This window comes from Agelaius tricolor, unplaced genomic scaffold (assembly GCF_023055355.1).
Source record: "Agelaius tricolor isolate 1412-34295 unplaced genomic scaffold, bAgeTri1.0.p SCAF_33, whole genome shotgun sequence".
In the NCBI taxonomy this organism is placed as follows: domain Eukaryota; kingdom Metazoa; phylum Chordata; class Aves; order Passeriformes; family Icteridae; genus Agelaius; species Agelaius tricolor.
This window is the reverse complement of record NW_027269293.1, coordinates 5,600,310-5,626,387: the sequence shown is the minus strand read 5'-3', so window position 1 is coordinate 5,626,387 and position 26,078 is coordinate 5,600,310. Positions and strand designations below refer to the sequence as shown.

The window sequence follows — 26,078 nt, the reverse complement described above, 5'->3', positions numbered from 1 at the left end:
GAATTGATGGAGAAGGCCTGAGAGCATCTTGTCCCTCTTCTGAAGCATTTTAAAGACTACCTGGTTGAGGCATGTGCCTGGAGCCTGTAACCTGCTTCTGCTACCTGCTCTTGCCTTTATAGAGGGCCCTTTATGAGGAGGCTGTGGCAGAGTGAATTGTTTTGCTGGCAGCAGCAGTTTTGTTCCTGAAGGGTGTCAAGAACACATGGCAAGTACAGGTTGTATTGGTTATTTTGGCCACACTTTTCTCCCATGCATAACCTTTCCTGGGTCAGCTCCAAAATGTGTGGGAACTTTAGAGTAAATTTCATTTTAGTGAATCTGACTTCCAGGAGGCTCTCAAACTAGGGACCAGGTGTTGTGTGTGATGTGTTGCCTGTGTGAACTTGGGTGCATCTGGATTTTAATCTGGGGACTCACAGAGCTGTCTATAAAGTTGTGCTCCTCACAACCTAGTTTTCTAATGCTACAAAACTTGCTTGTGAAACGGCACAATTCAAAAGATAATCCTTATTTAGAGTGTGAGGAGTAGAATTTGCTTGCCGTCGGCTTGAGCAGAGTCTTGAACTGTCCTTTTAGGTGGGAGAAAGATTGCTGGTCTTGATGCCAATAATGTGCTGCACTATTTTTGCACTCTAAGTATAGCATCAGAAACAGGTCTGCTGGGGCTCTCTGGGCTGGATTCTGGGCTCTCAGTGCTGGGAGATCTGCCTGAAGCTGTGGGTCAAGTGTGTAAACTCTGGAGAGGGGCATGTTCCCAACATTTCCTGCTCAGGTGATTGGTTGCTTGGTCTTTGTTGTGAGCTGCATGTCTCTCCTTTTCTGCAGCACAGACTCTGAGGTTATACTTTGGAGTCAAGTACCTGAAAAGAAGAATTTGAAAATAATAGGGGGCAGACATTTTAGCAGGGCCTGTTGTGATAGGACAAGGGGTAATGGTTTAAGCTAAAAGAAGGGTGATCCACACTAGAAATAAGGAAGAAAGTTTTTATGATGGCATGGTGAGACACTGGCAAGGCTTCTGTTTGCTGAGCTCTGCCAAGAACTGGGAGTGAGTCTTGCTGGTATGGGCTCTTTGGGTAAGGGACTCTACCTCAAGGTCCCTATGCAAGTCTCTTCATGCAATAGCTTTGGAAAAATTCACTGTGGCATTAGCTGGTGCTTGTCCTACATCTGTGTTTATTTAGTGCTTTCAGATTGAGGATGACTGAGCATGTGAAGCCATCTGGGTTTGAATGGGGGCTCACTCCTTCTCTTACTAAAGTATAAAGTTAGATATGTAATAAAAACTGTAATCACTTTGGTATTTGGTTAAACTTGAACTAATGAAAGATGAGGTAATAGTTGTTTTTTTCCAAATGGGTTCAATGTTTTTTACAACTTCTTTATATTTACTCACTGCTTAGGAATCTTTTGATTGTTTCTCCAGTTTTTTCTTTTTAGCCCAGGCTCTTTGCTTGGCTAACAGCTCCCTCCCCTTATTTTCTGTGGCCTTACCTGGTAAAAGTAGATGCCAGTCAAATCTGTAATTTTTAGGTTATACAGCTGTTCTGCTAATGCTGTTCAGAAAGCAGCAGAAAAGACAGAAGAACAAAGCAGGAGAGTAGAAAACATGCTATTTTTAGGACAAGATTGGTTTATCTCATACTTATCCTAGCCAGGGGGATAGTGTTTCCAGAGATGGAAAGGGCTGCATAAGACTGAGTTAAAATTAACTGCCTGGCAGTATACAAGCATGGAGCCTGCACAAGAGCCACAGGAGCTGGGACCTCAGACAGAAATGATTGCAGACACAATTCTTGAGGTTGGAGAGAGACTCTTCCAGGTCAGCCGTAGGGTGCTTTCAGTACACAGTCGATATTTTGAAGCCATGTTTTTTGGAGGAGCAAGAGAGAGCTCTGAACAGCACATAGTGATCAAAGGGATCGATGCAGTGCCATTTCAGGCACTACTTGAGTTCACTCGCACAGCCCAAGTGCTCATAGGTCAAGAAAATGTGACCAGCTTACTGGAAACAGCTGATTTTTTTCAGTTTGACAGGGTGAAACTGTTGTGTGAGAAATTTCTGGAGAGAGAACTGCATGTTTCAAACTGCCTGGGCTTGATGATCTACTCACAGCAATTTGCCTTTACAGAGTTATATGTGTCTGCTATGAATGTGGCTCTCACTCACTGGGGGGATGTGATATGCCAGGAAGAATTTAAGGCATTACCCAAGGAAATGCTGGTGCAGCTCCTGAAGAGTGATGACCTCTTCATTTCAAGAGAGGATGTGGTTTTTGACAGTATTATGATTTGGATAATGGAGGACCCAGCAACAAGAGAGGAAGAATTTCTGGATTTGGTGGGCGAAGTCAGGGTCACTTTTCTGAGTTTGTCCTTCCTCGATATCTTGGTGAAACGCAGCAAGCGTGCTGGAGAGACAGATATCTTTTCCAGACTAATAAAGAAGTTAGACAGCTGTCCCCCACCCAGCTGGCAAAATCCGAAACTGTGTCCTTATGCTGGCCGGAGCTATGACACCTTATATGTCCTGGGAGGAAAGCATGACAAGGAACAGCAAGAATTATTTCTCTTTCAACCTAAAACAGGGACCTGGCAGGCTTGTTCTCCACTGCAGCGCAAGAACCTCACCCAGTATGCAGTGGCAGCAGTAGGTAACTTACAGAGGAGGGAGACCGAGCAGATGCAAACAGAAGTTGAGACTGAGTCCCAAATGCAGGGAGTCCAACTGTTGCTGTAAAACTGTTGTGCTCAGCATTGCTAAAACCTCATTCATATTGGTGTTCACATTTGTTCAAAGAATGTTTTTTTCTTCCTTAGTCCTGGGAGAGTGCTAGACAATACTATTCTCCTATAGCAGAAACTATGCAGTCTCCCAAGCTCCTTACCTTGACTTTATCTGGAATTAGTCTAAGGACTTGGCTTTAAAGCCAAGTGTATTTTTTGGCCTTCTCTTTTGTAGTGATTTAGACATATGACAGGTGAATTCTGATTTATAGTTGCCATTACATTAAACTTATCTACAGATGTTGGGAAATCTTCATGCTTGGAGACTTTCAAGCCAGCTCAGTACGATGGCTTCCTGTATTAGTGTTGGTAATAGTCCCATTTCTGGTAGGAGTTTAGAAGTAAGATCTCCGAGGTTCTTTCCAACCAGTGTTTCCATGATTCTGTTCAAAAATGGGAGCAGGCTTGGAAAGACTGGCTGCATTCTGTAGGCCCAATGAATTAAATACTACAAACTGATAGAGCAGCGATTTTCTCTCCTCATCTTGCACCTTATCAGTACAGCCCAGGGTGAAATGAGAACCCCAGGTATCAGGAGCAATTTTTAGCCTTCACATGACTAGTATTTTCTTTGCTGTGCTTCCAGGGAGCTTCCTTTTTGTGACAGGAGGATACTTCCGGGATGAATTTGTGTGGTACAGTGTGGATTGGGTGCTCATCTACAACTGCTTGGACAATTGCTGGCTGGAAGGGCCAGCCATGAAGAAGTCCCGCAACAGCCACTGTGCAGTAGGAGTAGGGCTCCACTTGTATGTCCTCGGAGGGAGTACAGATGAAGGGATAATCCCAGCAGTGGAGCGCATGGCTTTGATGGAGTCAGAGTGGGAAAGCATGAGTCCTATGGCTCAGCCTGTGGAGAGAGGCGACGCGGCCAGTGTGGGAACCAGGATCTATGTGGTCTGTGGCCTGGATGAGAATGGACACGTGTATGATGGAGTCCAAAGGCTGAACACAGAGACAGACAGCTGGGATGTCATCTCGTTCTCCCCTCTTCCAAGGTAAGAAATAATATTCTGGGACCTGGCAGAAGATGAAGGATTCTAGTGTTGATCCGGCTCCAGGAAGAGGTTATAGTGTAGAAATCCATAAGTTCTGTCCCTGCAACACTTCTGTGATTCTCTGTTTAAATAGGACTTCTGATCTGAGGACCAAGATCACCCTGAATATTTCAGGGGCCAAATCTTTCTGTTGATTCTGATCAAGGGTTTCTTCTCTCTCAGGTATGACCTCTGCATCACATCCCTGAATGGGGCTCTGTACACTGTAGGAGGGGAAGCTTTTCGATTTGATGTGGAGACAGATGAATGGACCCAGGTGAATGAGGAATGCTTGACCCAGAAGTTCTTCATGGGATGCAGCACTGTGAATGGACAAATTTATCTTCTTGGACAGAGGAAGGGAAACAGCACCCTCCCCATTGCAGTCCTCTTTGATCCCTACACTGATGTGTGCCAGGTCATAGATAACAAACTCCCTTGCCCCCTTCCTATTCATGGCTGTGTCTCTGTGCGAAGATTTGATACGTGGGCATAAGAGTGGAAGATATATACTTTACAGCTGAAGGGAGTTAGATTGCATCAACTTTGGCCTGTGACATTTAAAAAATTTTATTCCTTTGTAATTTTACCTTTTTTTTTCTACTTGACAAATGAACTTGAAGCAAAAGCCAGTGCAAACTTTGTCTACACAAAGGCTGAAATGGTGATTGGTATTGTTATGGCATATAAACTCCTTAGGGTTGATGCTTAGTAAAGGGCTGTTCTGACCTTTAACCTCTGTGTCTCTCTGTTCTTTGAACAGCTGGAAAATCACTGCCTCATTGTTAGAAAATATCATAGGATTTAAATAATCAAATGGGTGTCAAGGGAATCTTCAGCAGGATTATAAGCCCATAGTGCTGTAGACAGAGCCAAAAACCCAAACAGCAATTGCTGTCAAGCCATACTTAATATCCAGTACCATTTTAGCCTGAAATAAGCAAGTTTCACAGGTTAATTATGGCTAAAATTATCTTTAGTTAAGGCTGAAGAGCACCACAGAAGGAGGGAGACTGTTCTGGACTTACGGATTCAGGTATGTGATGACAAACTTCTGCACACTGAGTCTTAAGAATCTAGCTTCAGTTTCCTTAGTTATCTTTGGGTTCACAGCTGCAGAGACTCAGAACAAAAATGCCTATCCCAAAGCACTAAAATGAAGTTGCAAGGCAGGGTCCTGCACATGGCTGTAATTAAAGACTGTGTATGACAAAGAGCATTTCCTGGGCAGAACTATGGCCTTAGGGTGGTAGGGATTGATCTCCGAGGGCACTCGGGCCTCCCAAGTGTGGAGAGGGAGAGAGTGACAGCCCCACTGGTGCAACAGACGCGAGCTGGGAGGCTGCACTGCAAGCACTGCTGTCACCTGTGCTGTCAGTCTGTTCTCTGATGTGACACAGCAAGAGAGCTCCTGAGCTGAGTTATTATCATCTCCAGAGAAGGGGAGAGGCCTTAAAAACTGAGCGGTGTTGGTGAAAAGCAATCCTGCCACTGTGACAGCTCTGTCAGGACAGCAGGCCTGCAGCCATGGAGCCCTCTAGGTCTGGTTTGGCTTCCTCTCCTTGCCAGCTCACTCCCAGAGCTGGGGGTCCCATGATGGGGCTGCAGCAGCCAAGGCTGGGCCTGTTCTCTGGGCCCAGAGGCCAGTTGTGCCCTGGAGACTGTATAAGTTTTTTGAATTATGAAATTCTCATGTGTCATTTGGAGCTTTTAAAGAAAGTATCGTACTTGAAGGGAGAAGGTACATTAATTCATGGGCAAACCCTTACACAGGGATCCCCATGAAGGGCCTTTCACCTCACCAAAGGGCAGCTAGTGGGGATGAGGTGACATCCTGCTCAAGGCTGATGTTCCATGAGAGAGGGTGACTGCCTGCCTTCCAGCATTGCAGCCTGCAGATCCAAATTCCAGAGTCCTTCAAGTGAAAGCTGGTTCATTGTTTGAGTTACATGATGTCAGGCTGCCAGCAAGCTTCAAAGATTTTCCTACTGACATATGGTCTGCTAGTGTGAAAAGATTTCAGGCAAAATGTACATAAAACAGACTTTTTTTGGTGTAATTAATTTTTACATTTACTTAAAATTTATTGTTATGCTAAATTCTGAAAATTAGAACTTATGCAAGAAATTATAAGATGAAGCATCATCCAACTCCTAAGCTATCCAGGTAAAATGATAGTGTTGTAATGCTCCTATTTTCCAATTTTAAAAATGAAATCTCAACAAAATTATTACATCCATATAGAAAGCTTTCATTTATTATGTATAATTTCTGATGGAAAAAAGTGCCTTTGGAAGAATTTAGTTCCTTTCCATTTTAGGAGACTTTTCCCTGAGTGGACATGCAGTAAGCAAAATCTTTTAGACATTAGAGCTATTTTGAATAATTCATACAGAAAATACAGCTTGTATAATTTAACCTGGCCTTAGCTGCAGAAATGGTTTATCCCAGAGCCTGACCATTTTATACTTCCCAAGTGAAAACTTATTTGCCATTCAAACCAGTACCTTTCACACGCAAGTCCTTTCGTGGGGTGGCTGGCAATGAATGCCACTGTCTTTTGAAACTGCAAATTGGTTAAATCTTCCCCAGTTTTAGTTTATTATCTCATGAACCTTTTGGGAAGGCTTTCAGATAATCACAGATAGGAGTCATATCTTCAGCAGCTTGTTCAACCCCTCTTCTCTTTATACAGTGGGTCTTTTGCTAGTATACCCTTTTCTTCCTGGATTAAAGGCTATAGAGTAGTAGTAAAAGAATAATCCTAATAGAAGAATTATAGGAAACAACTCCTGAAGTGACTTAACTGCCTATAGATGTGATGAAATTCACCACCTAGGCCTCAGGCACACTGCAGTGAAGCCCTGCCCAGCCTCTCTCCCAACTCCTGTTCAGCCTTCCTGCATTCCAAGCGCTGCCTGGATCCTGGTGTTTTGCAAGCCCCGTGTTATTCTTTGTTCTTTGCCAGATCCTCTCCTTGCTCTTGTCACTCTCTTTGGTGTCCCTTCTGGCATCTTGTCTTTTCTGAAGAAAAGAAAGTTTAAATTGTATTTAAGAAGACTAGTCCTGTATTCATTCACTGCCCTCGGGGCCTAACGTGGCAGCTAAAATAAAAGAGGTGTGATCATGTCATTAAAGCCAGTGCCTCATTGTCCCTGCATTGGGAGATTGACTTAAACTGACAGGTGTTAACTCTATTATGGTTTCACCCAATTTTTCTCACCCTGATAATGTGTCTTGTAATATGATTTCCTGAAAATAAGTTTGTATTTATTCTACATATAGTTGTTCAGCATATTTTTCTATGCAATGTATTACTGTTGAAGTTGTGAAAGCCAACAGAGATTTGTCCAGCAAGCATGTGCACTGGACTCCTTCTTTTGCTATTGTCTACAATCCATGAGCGTGTCTGTCTCAGGCTACAATGTAAGATGTAACCAAAAGTATGTATTCTATCACCATCTTCATAAACTGTTTAAAACAGGCAGGGCCGTGTTCTTTATCTCTTCCATGACTCAGCCCTGATAACACCTCCTGGGGATATCTTCTGCCAATGGGCCATCGAGTCTCACTGCATGACTCAAAAATTACATCATCTCACTGTGCAATGCTCCACCCATGGGGAGGAACCAAGCATTTCTACCTGGGTATAATCTGAGTTTGGAACACCATGAGGAGCCTTGCCTACTGGATTCCAAGAGGAGAAGAGCTTCATAACCTCCCTGGACCTTCAGAGGAAGACCAGACCTTTCTACGGGATCAGCACTTCAACAGAACCCCATCTACCACTAAAAGAGGACTGCAGCCACCATTTAATGGGACTGCCACCACCACCCCGACTAATAGTGTGTCAGGTTGTATCCTGACTGTCAGTTTAAGCCAGTGTTTTCTGCTTTTATTTTAATTTTCCTATTAAATTGTAGTTCTTACTTGGAAGTTCCCACAGGTTTGTTTTCCAACTAGTAGGGTGTCCTCCATCATTTCCTCAGAAAAACTGATTTTTCTTGTAATTTAGCTTTGATGAAGGGGTAACTCAAGGAAGTTGAAGGCATAGCACCAACATGGCGGAGAGGTTTTTTCTCACCCCATGTCCTCAAAGCTTTCACGAAGTCTTCTCAGATGCTCTCTCAATGTCATCTCCCTCTGTTAGCAAGGCAGGCTAGGGAGCTGCCCTCTCTGATGACATTTGTCCCAGTGATCCCTATACAAACTCTGGCATGAACCAAGAGCCTGTGGAAGGCACCCAAAACTCAGAGATGCAAATACACAGTGTGCTATCTGCCAGGCTTACCTGTTTGCTCCTTCCTTACTCCTCTTTGGACATACCAACAGGTTGCAGTTCTCTGATACTACATCCTGAGAAGCCATTAGGCGGTGAGGAGAAAGGTCTGTGGATGGCTCCCATGTCACTAGAACATAGCTGCAAGCTAGAAGTGAGCTCCTGCTCTGATCTTTGTGAGATAAGGTATCCATACAGCTCCCAACATATGCCTTAAGAAGCTGTTAGCTGTTTGTGGGGCAATCTCATTTCTCTCCTTCCTTCCTGCAGGCAAGTAAGAGTCACCCTGAACCTCACATTCTCTCATGAGCATTGGTGGCACAAAGGAGACAAAGACTTTTCATACCTCAGCATGGAGGATGACATTGAAGATCATCTGGATGATCACACAGGACCAGAAAATGTGTAACAACTATAGGATCACCAGGAAAGCATGTATGAGACAGCTTATGGGGAACAACCAAACTTTTGTAATGAAATAATAATGTACACTGTGGGAAAGAGAGGGAGAGGCAAATCAGAAGACACAAGAGTAAAGAAAGCAGGTTAAGTATCTTCAGACTTACAAGGATCAAGTGTCTTTCTGCAGAATGACTTGGCTGAGGTGTTCCCAGGCAGAGCTGAGCTGAACCAGGATGGCACCACCAGGCTTCACGCTGTGCCCAGCTCTCACAAAGCAAGTCTCAGAGGACCTGCTGAAGCTCTGTATTAAAATCACCAGCAATGCAATAGGCTTTGCAAACAGGTCAGTTATCAGACACCTGCAATGCTCCCTTAGAAGAGACAGGAACTGGCAACATTTCTCCTAAACTAAATCCTAAGAGGAACAATGGGGAGAAGTGAAACCATAAGGAGACCTCACTTAAATAAAAAGATAATGGCTTTTTAAAATGAAGTTAGGGAAGAGTTAAGGGTACAGATGACCAGCTAGGCACAGCATTATTTTTAACAAAAGTCACAGAAAGTCGGTATCCTCAGTGATGAGAACAGAAAAGAGGACAGCACTGGGTTGGAAATGGAAAGCAGACAGGACAGAGAGCAGTTCAGCACAGGAGAGAAATGATGAGTTGCTAGTATGTCTTCCTCCACAAATTACCTATGATATGAATATATTGTATGCTGGGAAACCTTGTTGGACAGAGCATGTATTTGCTCTGCACTTGCCTTCCTCGACCTCTGCTGCTTGCTGTTGGTGCTGAGACGTGCTGATCTCAGGGGACCCTTAGTCTGATCCAGGACACCTCTTACCTTCTTTGTCCTTACACTATGGTACAGCAGTTTGGGATTCTGGGACTTCACACTTAGTAGTGGAGACAACTTAAGTTGTGCTTGTTCTCAGGAAAGTTGCCTCAAGCTTTTAGTGCTTTTCTCTCTAAGGCAGACATATGATGGTCACCATGTTATGAATATGAACGAGGCCAAACTGTCTCTGGAGAAACAGGTTCTCATTTATTAAAATAGCTGCAAGGAACGGAGTACCTAGGATAAGCCCAAGCACCCACACAGCAAGCCAAAAACAGAACAGTGCGCTATCCCAAGTGCACCAGACCCTCTGCACCAAGCAAGTTTCCAAAAAGAACCCTGATTCAACCGAACTTCCTCCATTTATAGCCCCCTTTGAGTCCAGGATTGGTCCATTTTTGATCCACATGGTGATTGGTCCATTTCCAGGCTTCTCATTGGTCTTTAACACCGTTCATTCTGGACCAATCATTTCTGCAGGGCTTCGAATGATTGGTCAGATCTTCCATCCAATCCCTCTTTGACCTCGCCTTGCCCCGGCAGACCACCCTTCCACCAAACCTGGACCCTTCTCCTAGAACATTCTAATAACCCCCTGCCCACTCTTAACATAATACAATTAATATAACATAATTAATACAATATAATTGAACTATACCCTACTTTAACATAACTTTTACTTATAACAACCAGAATGTGGGACTTGTCATGCAAAGTCAGCCTCATAGGCATCCAGACTAAATGGCAACATGACCAAAGTTCAAAACTCAGCATCTTCAGTGGTGGTATGCAGCAAGGGTAGGGACAAAGGACAGCAACAGAGACTTATCCCGTTCTGTGTGTATAGCGTGCCCTATTTTTAAAATTCTTCTTGGTGTAACAAATGAAATGTTTGGTTTGAAAGAAAACAGAAAGATTAGACTATAATGCTAGTGTTGTGGAATAAGTTTATGGGAAGTTAGTCACTATCAGCTTTTCCAGGCAGCTTGGCAAAGGTAAAGAAAAAAGAACAACTTCAGCCCAGTTAAAGGCTGGAAGGGCTGCCAGATGTGTGTATCCAAAAGCCATTCTCCAAGGCTGGTACCTGTGTGTGGCTTCTGGAGGAACCATTGCCATTGCCCTCCCAGCATGCCCTGAATGCCTCATGATTTTCTTGTTTTATTTCAGATCCATGGTGGGTAACTTTAAATTTACTGTGCTGGTTTTTTTTTTTTTCTATACTAATTGTATCTTAGTAGACCTTGAGCTTTAAGGCTTTTTTTGTCTGTTAAGAATTTCTTGGGAAATTCTAACCAGTATGGTTTGCACCTTCTCTCTCTAATAGGAACCAGTGTTTATAACATTAGGAGTGGGAAAAGAGGAGCAGAGGCAGTGGCTCTAGATTAATTAGTAGAATTAGTTCATTAATATAGTTAAAACCCTAGGACTTTTTTTTTTCCCCTGTGTGTTCTTCTGTTCCAGTTGAATTAATTTTTGAACTTGTAGTGTTCTGTTCTCTGCCTTTCCTCCCACAGCATGGAGGGTCACGTATCCAGGAACTCTAACAATGCATAACACCCATGTACAGAGGACATCAAAATGTATTCACATTAATGGGAAAACGACAAGCCAGGAGATGATGAAAACCACAGCAAAACCATTGAATACTGCTTCACAGACCCACTTGTATTCCAGGTAATGGAGTATCCTGGCAAGCAGTAGAGAAACAAATTTCTGTATGTCCCTTGTGCCTGTGTTTTCCATCTAGGGGCTGAGGGATTTCCCACATCCTGCAAGGATGACCAGGCTTGTAGGGATGTGTCCTAGTCTCTTTGTATCCAATTACCTTTCCCCAAGAGCAGCAGAACAAGTACTTCCTAATTGCTCTGTCACCAACTCACGTGTCCCACTCATGGGCACTGCATTGACATGTGTCATGTGTAGCAATGTGCACAGCTGCCAGGGCTGCCCACAGGCATGAGCACAGGCCTGCAACTGGGACAGCGACTTTTTACACAGCCAACAGTTTTAAACTCGGAGAGATTTAGATTAGATGTTAGGAAGAAATTATTTACTCAGAGGGTAAATAATTGCCAACCTGGCACAGGTTGGCCAGAGAAGCTGAGGTTGCCCCATCCTTGGGGTAGGTTGAATAGGTTCTGGAGAAATCTGATCTAGTGGAAAGTGTCCCTGCCCATGGCAGGGGGGTGGAATGAGATGGGCCTTAATGTCCTTTCCTACCCGAAACCATCCTGTGATTCCATGATTTCCAGGTGAGGGTAACACCCCTCTAAAATATAACCAGAGGCATCATGGACCAGCATGACTACCATCCCAAACCATATCATATTGTCACAGTAGGAGACAAAGGTCAAAGTGATGGTGGCGATGTGGTGGACAATCTGTTCTTTAAAGTCCTGTCATGAGAGGAGAGATTGTCAGTCTTACCTTGCCCTGGCGGCATCTGATCCTGCACACTGCTGCTTCACTAGGATGTGTCAAACATCTCCACAAATCATCAGTGCTCCCCACCACACTACAGCTCTCTGAGGTCCTGCACAATCTCAAGAAGAGGATTTTGTCCTTTATGCCCAGTTTATGGAAACCCAGATAAATACCCATGAGACATATGTAGGTGCAAACATGCTGTAAGATGGACTTTTTAAAGTTTTCGTGAATCAATCTGCCCTTCCAACATTGGTTTCTTAATACCCCATATTTTCTTCCAGATGCCTCCTCTGTGTATTGAAGGCCTTTTGTAATGACAGCAGATTGCCCTTGGCCTGGGGCAGGTCCTACCCATTGGCTATAATGGAGGAGCTCTTCAATTGCCTGTGCTTCTTCAGCTGACTGTGCTGCAAAAGTCATACATACATTTACAGGACCCTCATCAGGGCAGGGCAGGCCAGGTCCCTCCCATCGGGGGGCACAGCCCTGTGGTGCAGGCAGCACCTGAGAGCTGGGAAAGGCTGTGATGTTCACCCAGTGCTGTCCCTTGACCAGCCCTGGGCCCCCAGCACTTGCCCAGCTTGGCAGACAGGAAGGCCATGCCACACACGAGCAGGGCCCAGTGCAGGGTGCTCTGAGAGCTGAAGGGGTTCCCATGCACAAGGGGCTTCACAGCAGCATTTGTGCCTTCTCCTTTGCACCCCCAGGGAGCTGACAGTGGGGCAGGGGCATAGGGGGCTGACTGAACCATCTGGTTGTGGTTGTGCTGTGGTCAATCACCTTCCTCTTCACATGCAAGGGCAGGGTGGCCACCAGTGAGCAGTAGAAGGAGAGCTCCAGGAGGTAGAACCAGCCCAATATGGGTGGTGGAGGCTGTAAGACAAGTGACAGGCAGTGTGACAGCCCTGCCTAGGCCTGGGTTCAGGAGAGGGGAAGAGTCTTCCTCTTCATTCAACCCATGTTTGGGACAGCAGGTGCTGGTCATGCCTAAATTTTCCTGTTCCCACTGACTTAACTGTTTGCTGATGTACTGACAAGTCCAAAGCCAGGACTAGCCCTGGTCTGTCTGCGACTGAACTGGGAGCAGCTGGGGTCTCCCCTCTTCAGAGGCTCAGACACCTCGTCTTTATTCCTGCTTTGAAGTGTCAGATGTCCTGACCACCTTTTGTGGCACAGACAGCCACTTCCAAAAAGTCTTGGGTGACAGAGAAAGTGAGAAGAGGTGCCTGCTCTGAGCAGAGCTCTCCATGGGCTGTCATGTGGGAGCACATGTGAGGAGCTCATCAAGCAGGTGTCAAACTGTTTGCATAATGCATAATGTAAGGATGAGAGACCAGAGGGGTGTTGAAATAAGACAGGTGGATATAGTGAGGTATGAGTATAAAGCTTTTTGTCATAAGGTGGTGCTGTCTCCATACTTGAAGGTTTTCGAAAGTAAACTGGAAAAACGAAACTGGGAAAAGCCTTAGGTAACCTGATCTGATCTCACAGCTAAGTTCTGCAAGCAGGAGGTTGGACAAGAATCATTCTTATCTCTCTTCCAATATGAATTATCTTGTGATTCCATGTATGTGCTGCTCACCTGTTGTGGAAATTTCAACCAGCACTTGGTGTGGTTCCAAAACCAGGGCTTCTGTGCATAGAGAAGGCAGCAGTAAGAACCCAGCGCCTTTTAATGACACATGAAGACCATGGGAAGAGGTATTGCAAGGACTCAATGTACCCATGCTAGATCCAATCTGGCTCTGAGCTTTGGAGAAACTGGTTGGCAAAATGCATTTATCATTAGTGAATGTACAAGATGTCATAGGGAAAGTCTTTGGAGCAGTGGGCAGCAGCCACAGTCAGGACAGGGTCTGCTCTTGTCTGAGATGCAGGAGCTGTGTGTAGGTATCTGTGGGGAGCACTTACACCAGGATCTAAGACAAGAACAGCAGAGTGACATCACTGACAGCTAGCCAGCTCCATCCAGGGAGAAGGGAACTTCTGAATCAGGATTGGGGATGATTCTGCTCCATACCCCTGAATTTGTCCTTCTTTGGCTTTGCACCCACAGTCATGACCACCTTTGGATGGGCTCTTTAAAGTGGCCTGGGACCATCAGCCTCATTTGCAATGAACAAAGAGCCCTTGAAAGGTGTCACTTCACAGCATGACCCTGTTCACATGCTTACATCATACAGAAGAGCCAGTCCAGAGAAGAATGAGGTGAAATAAAATGTAAATCTCCAACTAAAACAGAAAACAAGGAATTAAGACCTCCTCCAGAGTTGAAATAGCTCCCCAGGCTGTGCCCAGGATGCCCACAGGGGAACCTGTGCTTGTGTGGACAGAGATTTGCAGAATCTCAGCTCTGCTGGCACATGGAAGCATGTGCTTCAGGGTATTCCCTGCCCAGCCAGGCTCTGCTGAGATCCACCCTTTGCCCAGATTCCTCGGGCATTCCATCAGTGCTAAAGAGGATGCAGTAAGACTACCAAGATGACTCTCCCTGTCTCCTTTTGTTGTGTGGATGTTTGTAGATCACCTATCAGATGCTTATACACCCCAGACAGTGGAAGGCAACAAATTTTTCTCAGTGATGGCACAGGAATACTGGGGCATTTATAAGTTTCTTCAGAAATGCTGCAGTAGGAAGCAATGCACAAGCTTTCAGGTGGAGAGTGTATTTTTTTAAACATAATAACATGATTCAAGCACAGAATAATTTCTTTTTTAGAGGGGGAAGAGGAGTAGATCTCTTACCTGATGGGGGTCTTTATGTACATATAGCATTAAACCTCAAGGTGAGAACCAGAGATGACTTGATTCTCTTGATCAAGACACTTGGTGACTCCTCTCTCCACCATGACTCCATGCATTACTAAGATATGCAGGAAGATTTAATATAAGAGAGCAAACAACTTAGGGAAAAGGAAAGCTGTCAAGATTTTGGTGCTTTCTTGGGTTGTTCAGTTTTAACCTCCCTCTTTCATGGCTTGCACTGCCTCCTAACTGCACTTCACGGATTCATTTTCTGTCCAACCATCCATGCTGACAAGATCTTAAAATTTTAATTTTGTATCAAAATCACCTTTGAAAATAAGTTTAACACATTTTACAAGCGGCTTTTGTGTTCAAAATCCCTCTGAGGGATTTTGAGATTTAAACCTGTTCTCCATCAAGGCCAGTAGACTCTGTTGAGGCAAATTTAACTTTTCAAAGGTAAATATGGGAAGCTGGCAGTGCTGCAGTGTGGCTCTGTGTGCAGTAAGGGGACCTCCCCTCATGGGACAGAGGCTCTGCTCGCAGCCACAGCAGCTCCCTGGGAGTGGGTTTGGGGTAAGGACAGGACAGAGGATGTTGATGATGTGCAGGCCTGCTGGAGGTCTCCATCACCAAAATCTAACCCAACTATCTGGCCTCACAGAACTTCTTCATCAACCTGGGGTGGTCCTGGGCCCGCTGGTCCTGAACCAGGTCTCCACTTTCTGACAGGCAGGTCACTTTGCTTGGCCAGTGCAACCAGCTCCTCCCGGAAAACAGAGCAGGGAGAAAGGACTGAACCTTTTGAGGGCTCTCATTCCCTGTGAGGGAGGAGGAGGGCCTGCTTCTGCCTGTCTACCTCTGCCCAAAGTATACCTTTCTTTGAAAAAATTGTATCAACTCTGTTTGCATTTGTGAACTCCCAGATTGTTTTGGCCATTTTAAAACTCCAATTCAGACATACCTAAATGCAGGTTCAGAAGTAAGCACAGCCTCTCCCTGGTTAAATTTTGTCACCTGTACACAATGGGATGTAATGTCTGGCTATAAAAGTCCAAATACATTTATTTTCATCTCTGATACAATTTTGGCTTATAATTATCAGCTATTGATAAAAGCTGAAGATAAAAGAAGTTTCAACTTGGAAAGATAAAGAAATAGACACATGGTTCACTCCATAATGTCAGTAAACCATTCAGCTGTTGAAGTGGCAGTCACAGGCTCGAAGGCATCAATTCTATCATTCTCATTTTCTTCATGAATTCCAAATAACATGATGTGCTAAATAGGTATGATTCGTGCTGACAAAATTGAAACAGTAATCAATATTGATGCAGTAATTAATATTTGGAAATAAAACAGTTAAAAGTTGTAATGCCAAGAAAGAAAGGGAGAGGAGGGGTTCCACCCCCCCCCCCCCCCCCACTCCCCCCTTCCTGCAGATGTTCAAGGACAGGAGAAAATAACAAGAGATAACAGTTACTAAAAATTAACAGAAAGAAAGGGAAATCTGGTTAGGTCCCAGGAAAATGCCAACTATAAGAGATTTATTGCTTTGATGCTTAAATGTAGTAATATGTTAGTCTTGGCTTACATTGTACTGGCTTGGTGCACAGGTGTAACCCAAAGGTGAATTAAAGGACATCGAGGAAGAGGAGAGGCCTTCATCAAAAACGACCTCCAAAGACTGGTGCGACCACCAAAACGAGTGGTGGAGCATGTGCGGTAAAGGTGGTGATGAGGGCGGAGGTAGAAGTGTGATGAATCGAAAATGGGAGGAGATGACATTGACACATGGCATAAAAGGGGGGAATCTTCATTTGGCAAGCTTGTACGTGAGGTGGCAAGGGTCCAGAGCCCTGCACTCCGTATCCCGCAGTTATCTTTTGCTTATGTGCTAATATTGGAACCAAATTATCCCTTATTTTTTATCAAATTATATTGTCAATATATATTTTCTAAACTATTCAATTAAAATTGTTGCTACCTAAAATATTGTTTGGTTTTTTTTATGATGGGATAATTGGGCAAACATAACAATGACAAGAGTTAAGGTTTATAAACTGTGATTAAAATTAATGTAAAGATGAGCTCATGAGCATTTTATAATTAATCTGACAAAGCTTCATCATGATTACAGTAAATTATTTTTTAAAATCAATGCATCAGTGTGAGTCATGATCCAGGCCCAGAGACTGGTGGTGGATGAAGCTAAATCCAGCTGGAGACCGGTGACCAGTGGTTTCCCCCAGGGCTCAGTTTTGAGGCCAGTCACATTTAATATTTTCATCGATGATCTGGACGAGGAGATCAAGGACACCTTCAGTCATTTCACAGATGACACCAAGCTGGGTGGCATGTTGATTTGCTGGAGGGCAGGAATGCTCTGCAGAGGCAATTTGACAGGCTGGATCAATGGGCCAAGGCCAACAAGGCAAAGGGCCGGGCCCTGCCCTTGGGTCACAAGAACCCCATGGGACAATCCAGGTTTGGGGTAGAGTGGCTGGAAAGCTGCCTGGTGGAGAAGGACCTGGGGGTGCTGGTCAATAGTGGCTGAACGTGAGCCCAGGTGTGCCCAGGTGGCCAAGAAGGCCAATGGCACCTGGCCTGTACCAGCCACAGTGTGGCTGCAGGACCAGGGCAGTGACTGTCCCTCTGTGTTAGGCACTGGTGAGGCCCCACATCAAGTCCTGGGGTCAGTTTTTGGCCCTTCACCCCAAGAAGGTCACTGAAGGGCTGGAGCATGTCCAGAGAAGGGAGCAGAGCTGGGGAAGGGTCTGGAGCACAAGGCTGATAAGGAGCAGCTGAGGGAGCTGGGGGGGCTCAGCCTGGAGAAAAGGAGGCTCAGAGGAGACCTTCTCGCTCTCTACAACTCCCTGGCAGAAGTAGAACAAGATGAAATGGCCTCTAGTTGTTCCAGAAGAGGTTTAGATTGGAAAAACTTCAAGCCCTGGCACAGGCTGCCCAGGACTGTGGTGGAGTCCCCGTTCTTGAAGAGATATAAAATACAGGTAGATGTGGTACATGGGGACATGCTGGTGGCCTTGGCAGCGCTGGGAGAATGGCTGGACTTCATGATCTCGGAGAGCTTTTCCAACTTAAATGATTCTGTGATTCTGAAGGACTTGGAGTTCTGCCAAAAATAAGCAGCCTTAATAGACTCTACCCAAAGGGGTGGTGGCTGCCTTCCTGCCAGAGCCAGCAGCTGTCACAGCAGCTGCTGTGTTTGACACGCAGCAGGTCAGGGGTGCTGGGATTGCAGCTGCTGAACATGTTGGAAGCTGCTGCAATATCTGCTGGTACATCTCTTCCCTGAAGGGTGGCAAACAGCAACTGCCTGGCTTGTGAGGCTGGTTGGCCTGGCCTGGGGACAGAGAGAAGGTGTTGCTTGCCTGGGCTTTTGGGACAGTGGGACACAGGAGACACTCACCTTCTTTGGGGTTCTGCCCAGCAGAATGTAGGAGCCTTCCAGTGTGGCATTGGTCTGAACTTCGGGCCTTTGCTTGTCGCTCACCCCCGTGCCCTGCCCAAGGGCAGAGTCAGGGCTCTGTAAGAGGAAGGAGCTCTGGCAGGAGAGGACCCGTGTGCCCACACTGGCAGCCAGGGTCAGCCAACAGGAAGATGCTGCCAGTGCCGTGCTCTGTGCTGGATGTAGAGCCCCAGCACCAGCAGAGTGCTCCCACACCTGGCTCAGGGTACAGCCCAAGGCTCCCAATGCTGCTCCAGTGCACACTCAGGGCTTGGTACCTCTGCTAGGTCAATGCTTTTTCTTCATAAGCACAATGGCACCAAAGCACCAAAGCAAAGGTGGAGTGGAGACAACAGTAACGATGGCTAAATAAGCAATATTTAATTTTGCTGAGGCAATAGGACACAGAGCATGCCTCTGTGTTGGAGTATATGCTGGCCCTCCTTACTGCGCTCCTGAGCAGTCCAGAGGATGCTACAAAAACAGTCTGCAAGTGTCTGAGTGTCCCAGGGGCTCCTTGTCTAGGGTACCTGACCACTGTCTGCAGCAGGAGCCAAGGACAGAACACATGGGAATATGCTGGTTCCTGCAGGAAACCCCAGCAAAGCTCTAGTGGGAGGCATTGTGTCCTAAATCATGTTGTTTCTAGGAAGCCAAGCAGGTGCAACATGCCTTCCCTTCTTTGAGGGAAGACCTGATGACCCTGGAATTAACTCTGGCTCTTCCTACAGCCCTCATCTGCCTCATCTTCTTACATGGCTGTGCACTGCAGGCAGGAGCCAGCACTTGGGGCAGATGGGTCAATGCTCCCTGCCTCCTCCAGGAGAGACCCTCTGTCCCAGCTTAGGGCAGGTTTGCTGACCACAGCTTTGATACTTCATGTCCTCCCCTTTTCCCCCCCTGGAGTCCTGCTGTGCCTGGTGGGAAGCATACTGGCAGTTCTGCCCACAGGGGCACACAGCCCTGCTTTAACTGACCAGCTTCCAATTTTCTGAGCATGAGGTCTGATCTGCACCTCCCCACATGTCAGTCCTTGTTCCTGAAAAAGGGTCTCAAAGCCCTCTCTGAATCCATCTCATGGGATGAGCAATGTGGATCTGCCTCATTTCCACAGACAAGTTCTGGGAAGGTACTAACCAGTCCTCAGGCTCCCTGGGGGTGACAAGCCTGCAGCTGGGACCCTGGAGTGGATCATCACCCCTGGCAGAACTGGGGTTCTCTGGTGTCAGGAGGAGAAAGTGAGGCAGAGCTGGGCAAAGAGTGGTGTGAGCAAAGAGGTCCCACGGCAGCCCTAGGAGCTCTGGGGTAGGGAGCTCACATAGCACCTTCAGGAGCATCCTCTAGGATCAGGCTGAACCCTGGCTCAGCTAGGGGCTTCCAGCACTGACATACCCAGTAAATCCCTTATCTGTGCTGCAAGCTGCCTTATCTGTCTTGGACTGTCTCCAGAGGGACCCACCCACAGCTAAGGTGTGACTGAGAGATTGACTTGTCTTTTCACAACTACAGGTACCGCAGAGAGGGAGAGCAGGGGAAAGAGCTGCCATACCATACAAATACCATATGGTATGAAAAGCAGAGAGATTCATAATTCTTGGGGACAATCCCAAGTGCACTTTGTAGTGGTCAGGAGGCAGGCAAGGATTATTCTGGAGCAGCCCTGCAAAACTGGTGGCAATCAGCACAGGAGAAACCAGAGGTGCTGCACTCACCTTTCAAAGATGCATCAAAGATAATAATGGGGCACCAGGGATGCAGAGCAGGAGGTGCTGAGGCTGTGGGTACTGTATGTCTGCAGACCCCTTCAAGTCTTCCCAGATAGCTCCAGGTGGCAGGCAGTATTCATGGTGCCAGGACCCCTCTGACACTCCCATTCTGGTCAAGATGGTGGGCACAGAAACCAGTGGCTGCCTGCAGCAAGCAGGTATTAGTAAGGCATAAAGCTCACTAAATCAGGATTCCCAACTCAACAGCTCATCACTCACTGTCCCAATCTCTTGCTCAATCCCATGAGTATGTCAGACCAGTTGAAATATCATAATTTGTTTTGACATGTCTGTGAGCTTGGAGGTCGGGCAAGATGTCCTAGTACACAAGAGTAACTTAGAGGGTGTCAAGGAGGTGGCTGATTTCAATTTCACTCTGTTTCACAGGTGACACCTACCTGGTGACACTATCAGCAGAGTCATCTCTTTTGCCCCCTCTTTCCCTCTCATTCTGCAAAGCCCTCATCTCTTAATCAGCTCTGACACCCAGCAGAGGGTGTGGATGGAGGTCCCAGGGGAGACTGTCTACATCCATTAAAATCTTCTGGCATCTTCAAGGCCCCAGCAGTCCCAGTTTTGGTTCCTTCATCCTGGCCAGTGACATCCCATATCCTCTTTGCATTTTGAATCCTCATGTACTGAGCACAAAGCTGAGGCACTGCTCCCCAGAGCAGTTCTGGAGTGCTCACACACAGACCAGAACTTCAGGACACCCTTTCTCCTGCACCACCTTCCACTGCTCCACTCAGCTTCACCTGTGTTCTGTCAGTCTCTCAGTGCTGTGAACTGCAGCAGACAGCCTGCAACACCATCATGAAGAACCTTCATTATCAGCTGATTTTGCTTTGTCTTTCCCTCCCCCTTTTTGGGGGCACCTGCACCGATACAGAGTTGCAAATGACCAGTGTTGGTCTCTCATAGTCAGCTCAGGTGGGTTTCCTCATCAGGCTGGTGAGGGACCTTTCTGAATGCCTTTGCAAAGCTGAGCAGGGTGCAGGTTCTCTCCACTAGATGTGCTCACCAATTCTTTGGGGTAACTCCAGCAGAGTGAGACAACTTCCCCACAGACCCCCCCGCCCTGTGGGGACTCTTTCCTATTATGTTCACATCTATTTCCAAAAATTCTATTGCGGTAACCGTGACTTTAAAAATCCCGCCTGCGCCGCCGTCTTTGCCCGGTAGCAGACGGAGCGGCAGGGAGGGTGCGCGGTTTCGCGGCTCGGTGCGCGGGAGCCGCTCCGTCGTCAGGGACGCGCTGGCTCGGCGTTCAGCTCTGCCAGAGGCGGATAAAAAGGCACGGCGCCACAGACAGGGATGGGAGAGTGTCCCTCCGACCGGGACTAGTCCAGGTTTTATTCCAGAACGCGGAGTAACACCCAAGGGAAGCCGCCGGACCGAAGGGCGGTGGGAGGAGGGAATACAGGTGTTATATAGGAGAGACGGGAGGGGGAGAGCTCAGACAGGCAGCGAATGGGAGCCCACCGTGAGCGCGGGCTTTCTCAGAGTGACAGAGCGGGGAGCCAACCGAGAGAGCTCAAAGGTGGGACCCCAGTCCCCGGTCCAATAATTCCATGTATACCACCGAAGTTTCTGGATAAAAGGGGGGCATTTGGGGGGTGACAGAAAGGGCGCGAGTTTCCAAGGTAACTGGTGATGGACAGATAACTGGGAAAGAGGGGGAATTCCAGACAGAACCATTATACAGAAAAAGGGGGTAACAGAACATTCCAGCTTAAACCGGGGGAGCATAATAACACAACATTCTATCACATATAATACTATCTACTGCTCTGACCAGTCTTCATGTCAGACTACAGAAGGCTGAAGTTTCTTACATTCCCACTGGAACCTTCTTAAATTTTTCTGATAACAAGATGATTTGAAACAAAGAACAGCATTCCACAGTTGGTAGTTGAACTCCTTTAAGTGCAAATTTCCTCCTGCCAGTGGGTTTGAAGGTTTGCTGTTACTCAGGTAATCTGTGTGCTAGGTGACATTTTCACCCCTGTTGGCCTGAAGTGGATCCTCTTGCAATATGTTCTCAGTGAGATGTCAGGTATTGAACCCTCTCTCCCTCAGCTGGGGAGCCACACAGGGCAGCTCACTGCATTTCTTGGCTCTAGCCTGACCTATCCCTGTGTTGCTGCTGTCTGCCACCATCATTTCTGAATCCAGCCATCTTGTCAATGTTTCATATTGCCTTTCAAGTTGTTTCTCAGGATATTTCTTGGCCTGCTTACATTCATCTGACAAAGTTATAGGTCCCTGCCCTTGTTTAGACATGACTTCAGCTTTTTGAACAAGGTCTTGTCTTTATTTGCAGGCACTGTGTCTGCTGTACCTGTGAGAATGAGAAAAGCAATGCTGTTCCAAGTGCAGCCATCCAAGAAAAGGTTCCCTTGGGCATACATTTCTGAATGAAATAATGTGAAATAACATGATAATGGAGATCTTTGAAATTTACTGTGTGCAGGAAGAAGGAAACAACCGTGCCAAATTATTCTTAAAACAAGATCCAAAATGGCAGCAGATGTCCACGATTGGACAGCAGATTCACGTCAGCCATAATTTTGGGCTAGAGCAGCCTGAGGGCCACACTGTGGCAGCCTTGACTCACCCACCTCATAGCAGCCTGGAAGCATCTATATATGCTCTTTTTCTCATGGCTCACCTGGAGCTGGATGCCTCATCGCCCACAGCTGCTCACTAACATTATGTGGGCACACACTGTGTGATGCACATCTCATCAGTGCATATGGGGGATAAAAGTATGGGGAAAAGAGAGTCAGGCCCTGCTTGGTGCCCAGTGCTCCATCTGGAAACAGAACTCTCCATTAGAGAGTGAGTCCTTTGAGGAGAAGCTGAGGGAGCTGGGGGGGCTCAGCCTGGAGAAAAGGAGGCTCAGGGTGATCTTCTCTCTACAACTCCCTAACAGGAGGATGCAGCCAGGTAGGAATTAGGGTGACAGGAGCAGAGGAAGTGGACTCAAGCCATGCCAGGAGAGGTATGGGTTGGACATCAAGAAGAATTTTTTCATGGAAGGGGTTGTTAAACATTGGAATGGGTTGCCCAGGGAGGTGGTGGAGTCTCCGTCCCTGGAAGTAATTAAGAAGTGATTGGACTCTGCTCTGATTGACAAAGTGGTGACTGGTCACCGGCTGTACTTGATGATCTCAGAGGCCTTCCCCAATCTAATGGATTTGGTGGTTCCATGATATGCTCTGCTGGGTTTCTCAGCAGACAAGTGACAGACTAGCTGCAAGTTTTCTATAACAGTTGTTCTGTGGGGGGAGCTGTGATGCCCCATGTGTGAAGAGAGAAGGGGATGGATACACTAAAGTCTTAAACACTGTCACACTACTCAGAAGCTTCCCAGCCCTCGAGCAAACATAAAGAGAGAAGGTGGAGGAGCAGGGAGAGAGCTGAATGCTTCTTCAAGCCTTAGCAAGTTGATGGCAAGAAAACAAATTCATCAGCTGATCTGCCTCAATGACTCATGACTATTATGCTCAGCTAAAGGCAGCACTCAGTAATTCTTGCTCAAATCCAACAGCTCTCCTGTATCCTTGATGTATCTTTCATAAAAACCAGATTTGCCTCCTAACAGGCTTATCTCAATCTTCAAGGACACAACAAAGCCCTGAGGGTCAAATCCAGCAGGCATTAACATACACTGGCTCCACTGGGCATTATGCAGACTCTGGGAAGAATTCTGCTCCTAGGAGGAGAGGTGATGTGATTTTACAACAGGGAGCTTTCCTAGCCTCCTAAAACCTCAGAAAAAAAGAAGAATAGATATTAATTTCTCTCCTCCTACTCTTGCAAGGCCAAAGCACTTCCCCAGTGTTGCCATCTTGGACTTGCCATTGTCCTGGCAGTACCAAGTAACCTGGCCTGCCCCTAAGTCTAGTGTAGGGGTGTTCCAAGTTGTCCCTTGTTACAGGGCCAAACACAGTCTCACTAACAGGAGACAAACGTGGCAGCTGCAGGTCTTTACTGGCATGGCTCAGTGTGGCTGTGTGTCCTGTGCAGGCAGCATCTTCCCCTTGGCAATGGCACCCACACGGGTCTCCCTCATCACACATCCACCTGTAAGGTGCAGCCAGCCAGGTTTACCTCCTGGTGGGTAAAGAAGTAGAAAAGAGACCAGACGATCAAACCTTTAAAAGTAATTTATAAAGAACATTTACATTCAGTAGTACAAAATGATGTAGCATTTCAATATCCCTCCTGAGCACAGCACCTGCAGAGAGGTGGGACCATACGCTCAGATCACAGCACACACAACATGTGCTTCCAACTTTCAATTATCACAGAATTACAGAATTTTATGTGTTGGAAGGATCATTGAGTCTAACTCCTAAGTGTTGAGAAACAGCTGTCTGGACTTCCCAGCTCTTCCAATGTGATTTGTGGTACTCCTCCAGCCTGGGCTTTGGAGCTTAGGGGCAGTAAGTAGGGACTGAGATCCACACATTACAAAACTGGTCACTGGCACAAAGAGTACTTCCTTTGAGAAGAGCATGTTTTATCTTACGCCTTTCCAAAAGCTTTCATTTCACTATACTCAGTTTTAATTTTTTGAGTGTATACAGGGCACCTGTTTTCTCAGAAGAGGTATCCCAGTGATAAGATTTGTTACTTGTCGGCCATAATAATTACTGGCAATAGGCCAGGGCCTCCAGAGGCTGATCCAGGCTAAACAGATTCCTATCAAACATTAGGTGGGTAAAACTTGACACTGCCAGAGTTACCCACCGTCTTATTTTTAAAGTATTTTTCAAGATTAACACATTTGACAACAAGTATGGTACAGTCTTAATACAAGTCAAACCACTTTGATCCCTTGCTATCTGTTTTGAGGCTACAACCTATAGTAAGCTTTTACCGAAGGAAGACAAAAAACTTCCTTCAAATATCCACTGGCTATAAACACTTTGGTTTATGGGAAGCAGGAATTCAGCTACAATACTGCAATTGCACTCCAGGTTATCTACACAGTGAGCAAAACTGTTTCTACAGATGGTGGCCTGGGGTTGCTGGAGGCCAGGCCAGCAGCACAGGACAGCAGCTATCTTTCCTTGGCATGGCCATTGGCACGGTGGGCTCTGTTGTCCAGGGGCTCAGATCCGTTCCTCTGGATGTAACCATTGCTTGTGACGTTGCTGAAACACGTGATCCCATTTTTCTCCTTTTCTCTAATTTTATCTCTTTCTTCATCCTTGTCACTTTCTTCTGTGTCACTTCTCATGTCCTTTTCCATCTACAAAGGCAGGTGAGTGAGAAGCCAGATAAACACAGCAGTTGCACAAGCAGCAGTGATGGCTGAGCCACAGGCTGACCATGCACCTGCTGCCTCAGCCACTCAGCACAGGGTCCCTTCAGCTTTCACATTACCCTTGGGAGCAGATTCTCCCTGCCTCTTTGCTTTCAGTCTCACTGGAATCTCATCTGTGACCCTGATACACATTCCTGATACACATAATTCCTGAAATTAGGAATTACAGGCTGTGAAGCAGAGCAAAACCACAAATGCCCAGGACTGAGGACAACTGTGGAGAGCCTGAGGAGATCCACGTTGCTGCCCTGGTCATCGGCACGAGGGAGAAGGATGGGGGAGGCAGTTAGTCAAGCTCATTTACACTTTCCAAAAGGGACAAGGAGCTTTCTGCCTACATGCCTGGGTGGCTGCAGGCTGACAACACTCGGGACAGGCTGGAAACATGCTTCCCAAAGGCTCAACACAAAGCCACTCCACTCTGACTGCATTCAGGTTTATGGTCAGGTTTTTCCTCTTGCTGCTTATTGACTGAGAGACCTGTAATCCACTTCTAAGTATTTAATTATCTGCCTTAAAAGGAAGGCAAAAAAGAAATAATGGGATAAAATGACAGCTTAGAAAAAAGCAGCTCAGCACTTCCTGGCTTCTCAGGCTGTCTCTACTCTGCCATATAAGATGCCAATATTGGGGACAAATTCACAGTGTCACACTCCTTGTTGGACAGAGGGAAAGCTGCAAACCCCTTCTGTGACCTCAGCTTTAGAAACTGCTCAGGGGAAAATCAGGTGCTGCCCAGAAATTTAGTCTCCTTTTATGGCTGTCCATTCTTCTTGAGATCTCCCAAATCATACTGAGAACTCTGTTTCAGCTCATGCTCTTTCCAGAGATCACTACAACCAGATGCAGACAGGATTTTTAAAAATCTAAATTTGCACTGAATTCACTCTGCCTCCAAGGACAATATGGGTGGGAGATAGGATCTGCTGTGAACAACCTGCACCTTAGATCACTCTGGAACTGACAGATCAGGAAATATGCAGGA

General features: G+C 46.3%; 2 protein-coding genes and 1 pseudogene across 3 annotated transcripts in view; 1 reads left to right on the top strand and 2 right to left on the bottom strand.

Annotated features, from left to right (window-relative positions):
• Positions 1 to 5: 5 nt before the first annotated feature.
• LOC139602333 (kelch-like protein 24) lies at positions 6 to 4,562 on the top strand. Its single transcript, XM_071452087.1, has 3 exons — positions 6 to 2,657; positions 3,377 to 3,788; positions 4,011 to 4,562. The coding sequence occupies exons 1-3, from the start codon at positions 1,736 to 1,738 to the stop codon at positions 4,321 to 4,323; spliced, it is 1,647 nt and encodes a 548-aa protein (XP_071308188.1). The 5' UTR covers positions 6 to 1,735; the 3' UTR covers positions 4,324 to 4,562.
• A 955-nt stretch (positions 4,563 to 5,517) lies between these two features.
• On the bottom strand, positions 5,518 to 19,863 carry LOC139602094 (ceramide synthase 4-like; annotated as a pseudogene).
• Positions 19,864 to 23,912: 4,049 nt separating this feature from the next.
• LOC139602205 (ceramide synthase 4-like) overlaps positions 23,913 to 26,078 on the bottom strand; it is a 40,272-nt gene continuing 38,106 nt past the window's right edge. For both annotated transcript variants that reach the window (XM_071451828.1, XM_071451829.1), the window contains one exon: positions 23,913 to 25,018. In XM_071451828.1, the coding sequence (XP_071307929.1) occupies positions 24,827 to 25,018 (192 nt within the window). In that variant the 3' untranslated portion in view covers positions 23,913 to 24,826. The remainder of the gene's footprint in view (positions 25,019 to 26,078) is intronic.

Coding starts and splice junctions, on each gene's coding strand:
- LOC139602333 (XM_071452087.1), top strand. CDS start 1,736: ATGGAGCCTGCACAAGAGCCACAGGAGCTGGGACCTCAGACAGAAATG. Junction 2,658..3,376: donor GTATGCAGTGGCAGCAGTAG/GTAACTTACAGA, acceptor CTGTGCTTCCAG/GGAGCTTCCTTTTTGTGACA. Junction 3,789..4,010: donor TCGTTCTCCCCTCTTCCAAG/GTAAGAAATAAT, acceptor CTTCTCTCTCAG/GTATGACCTCTGCATCACAT.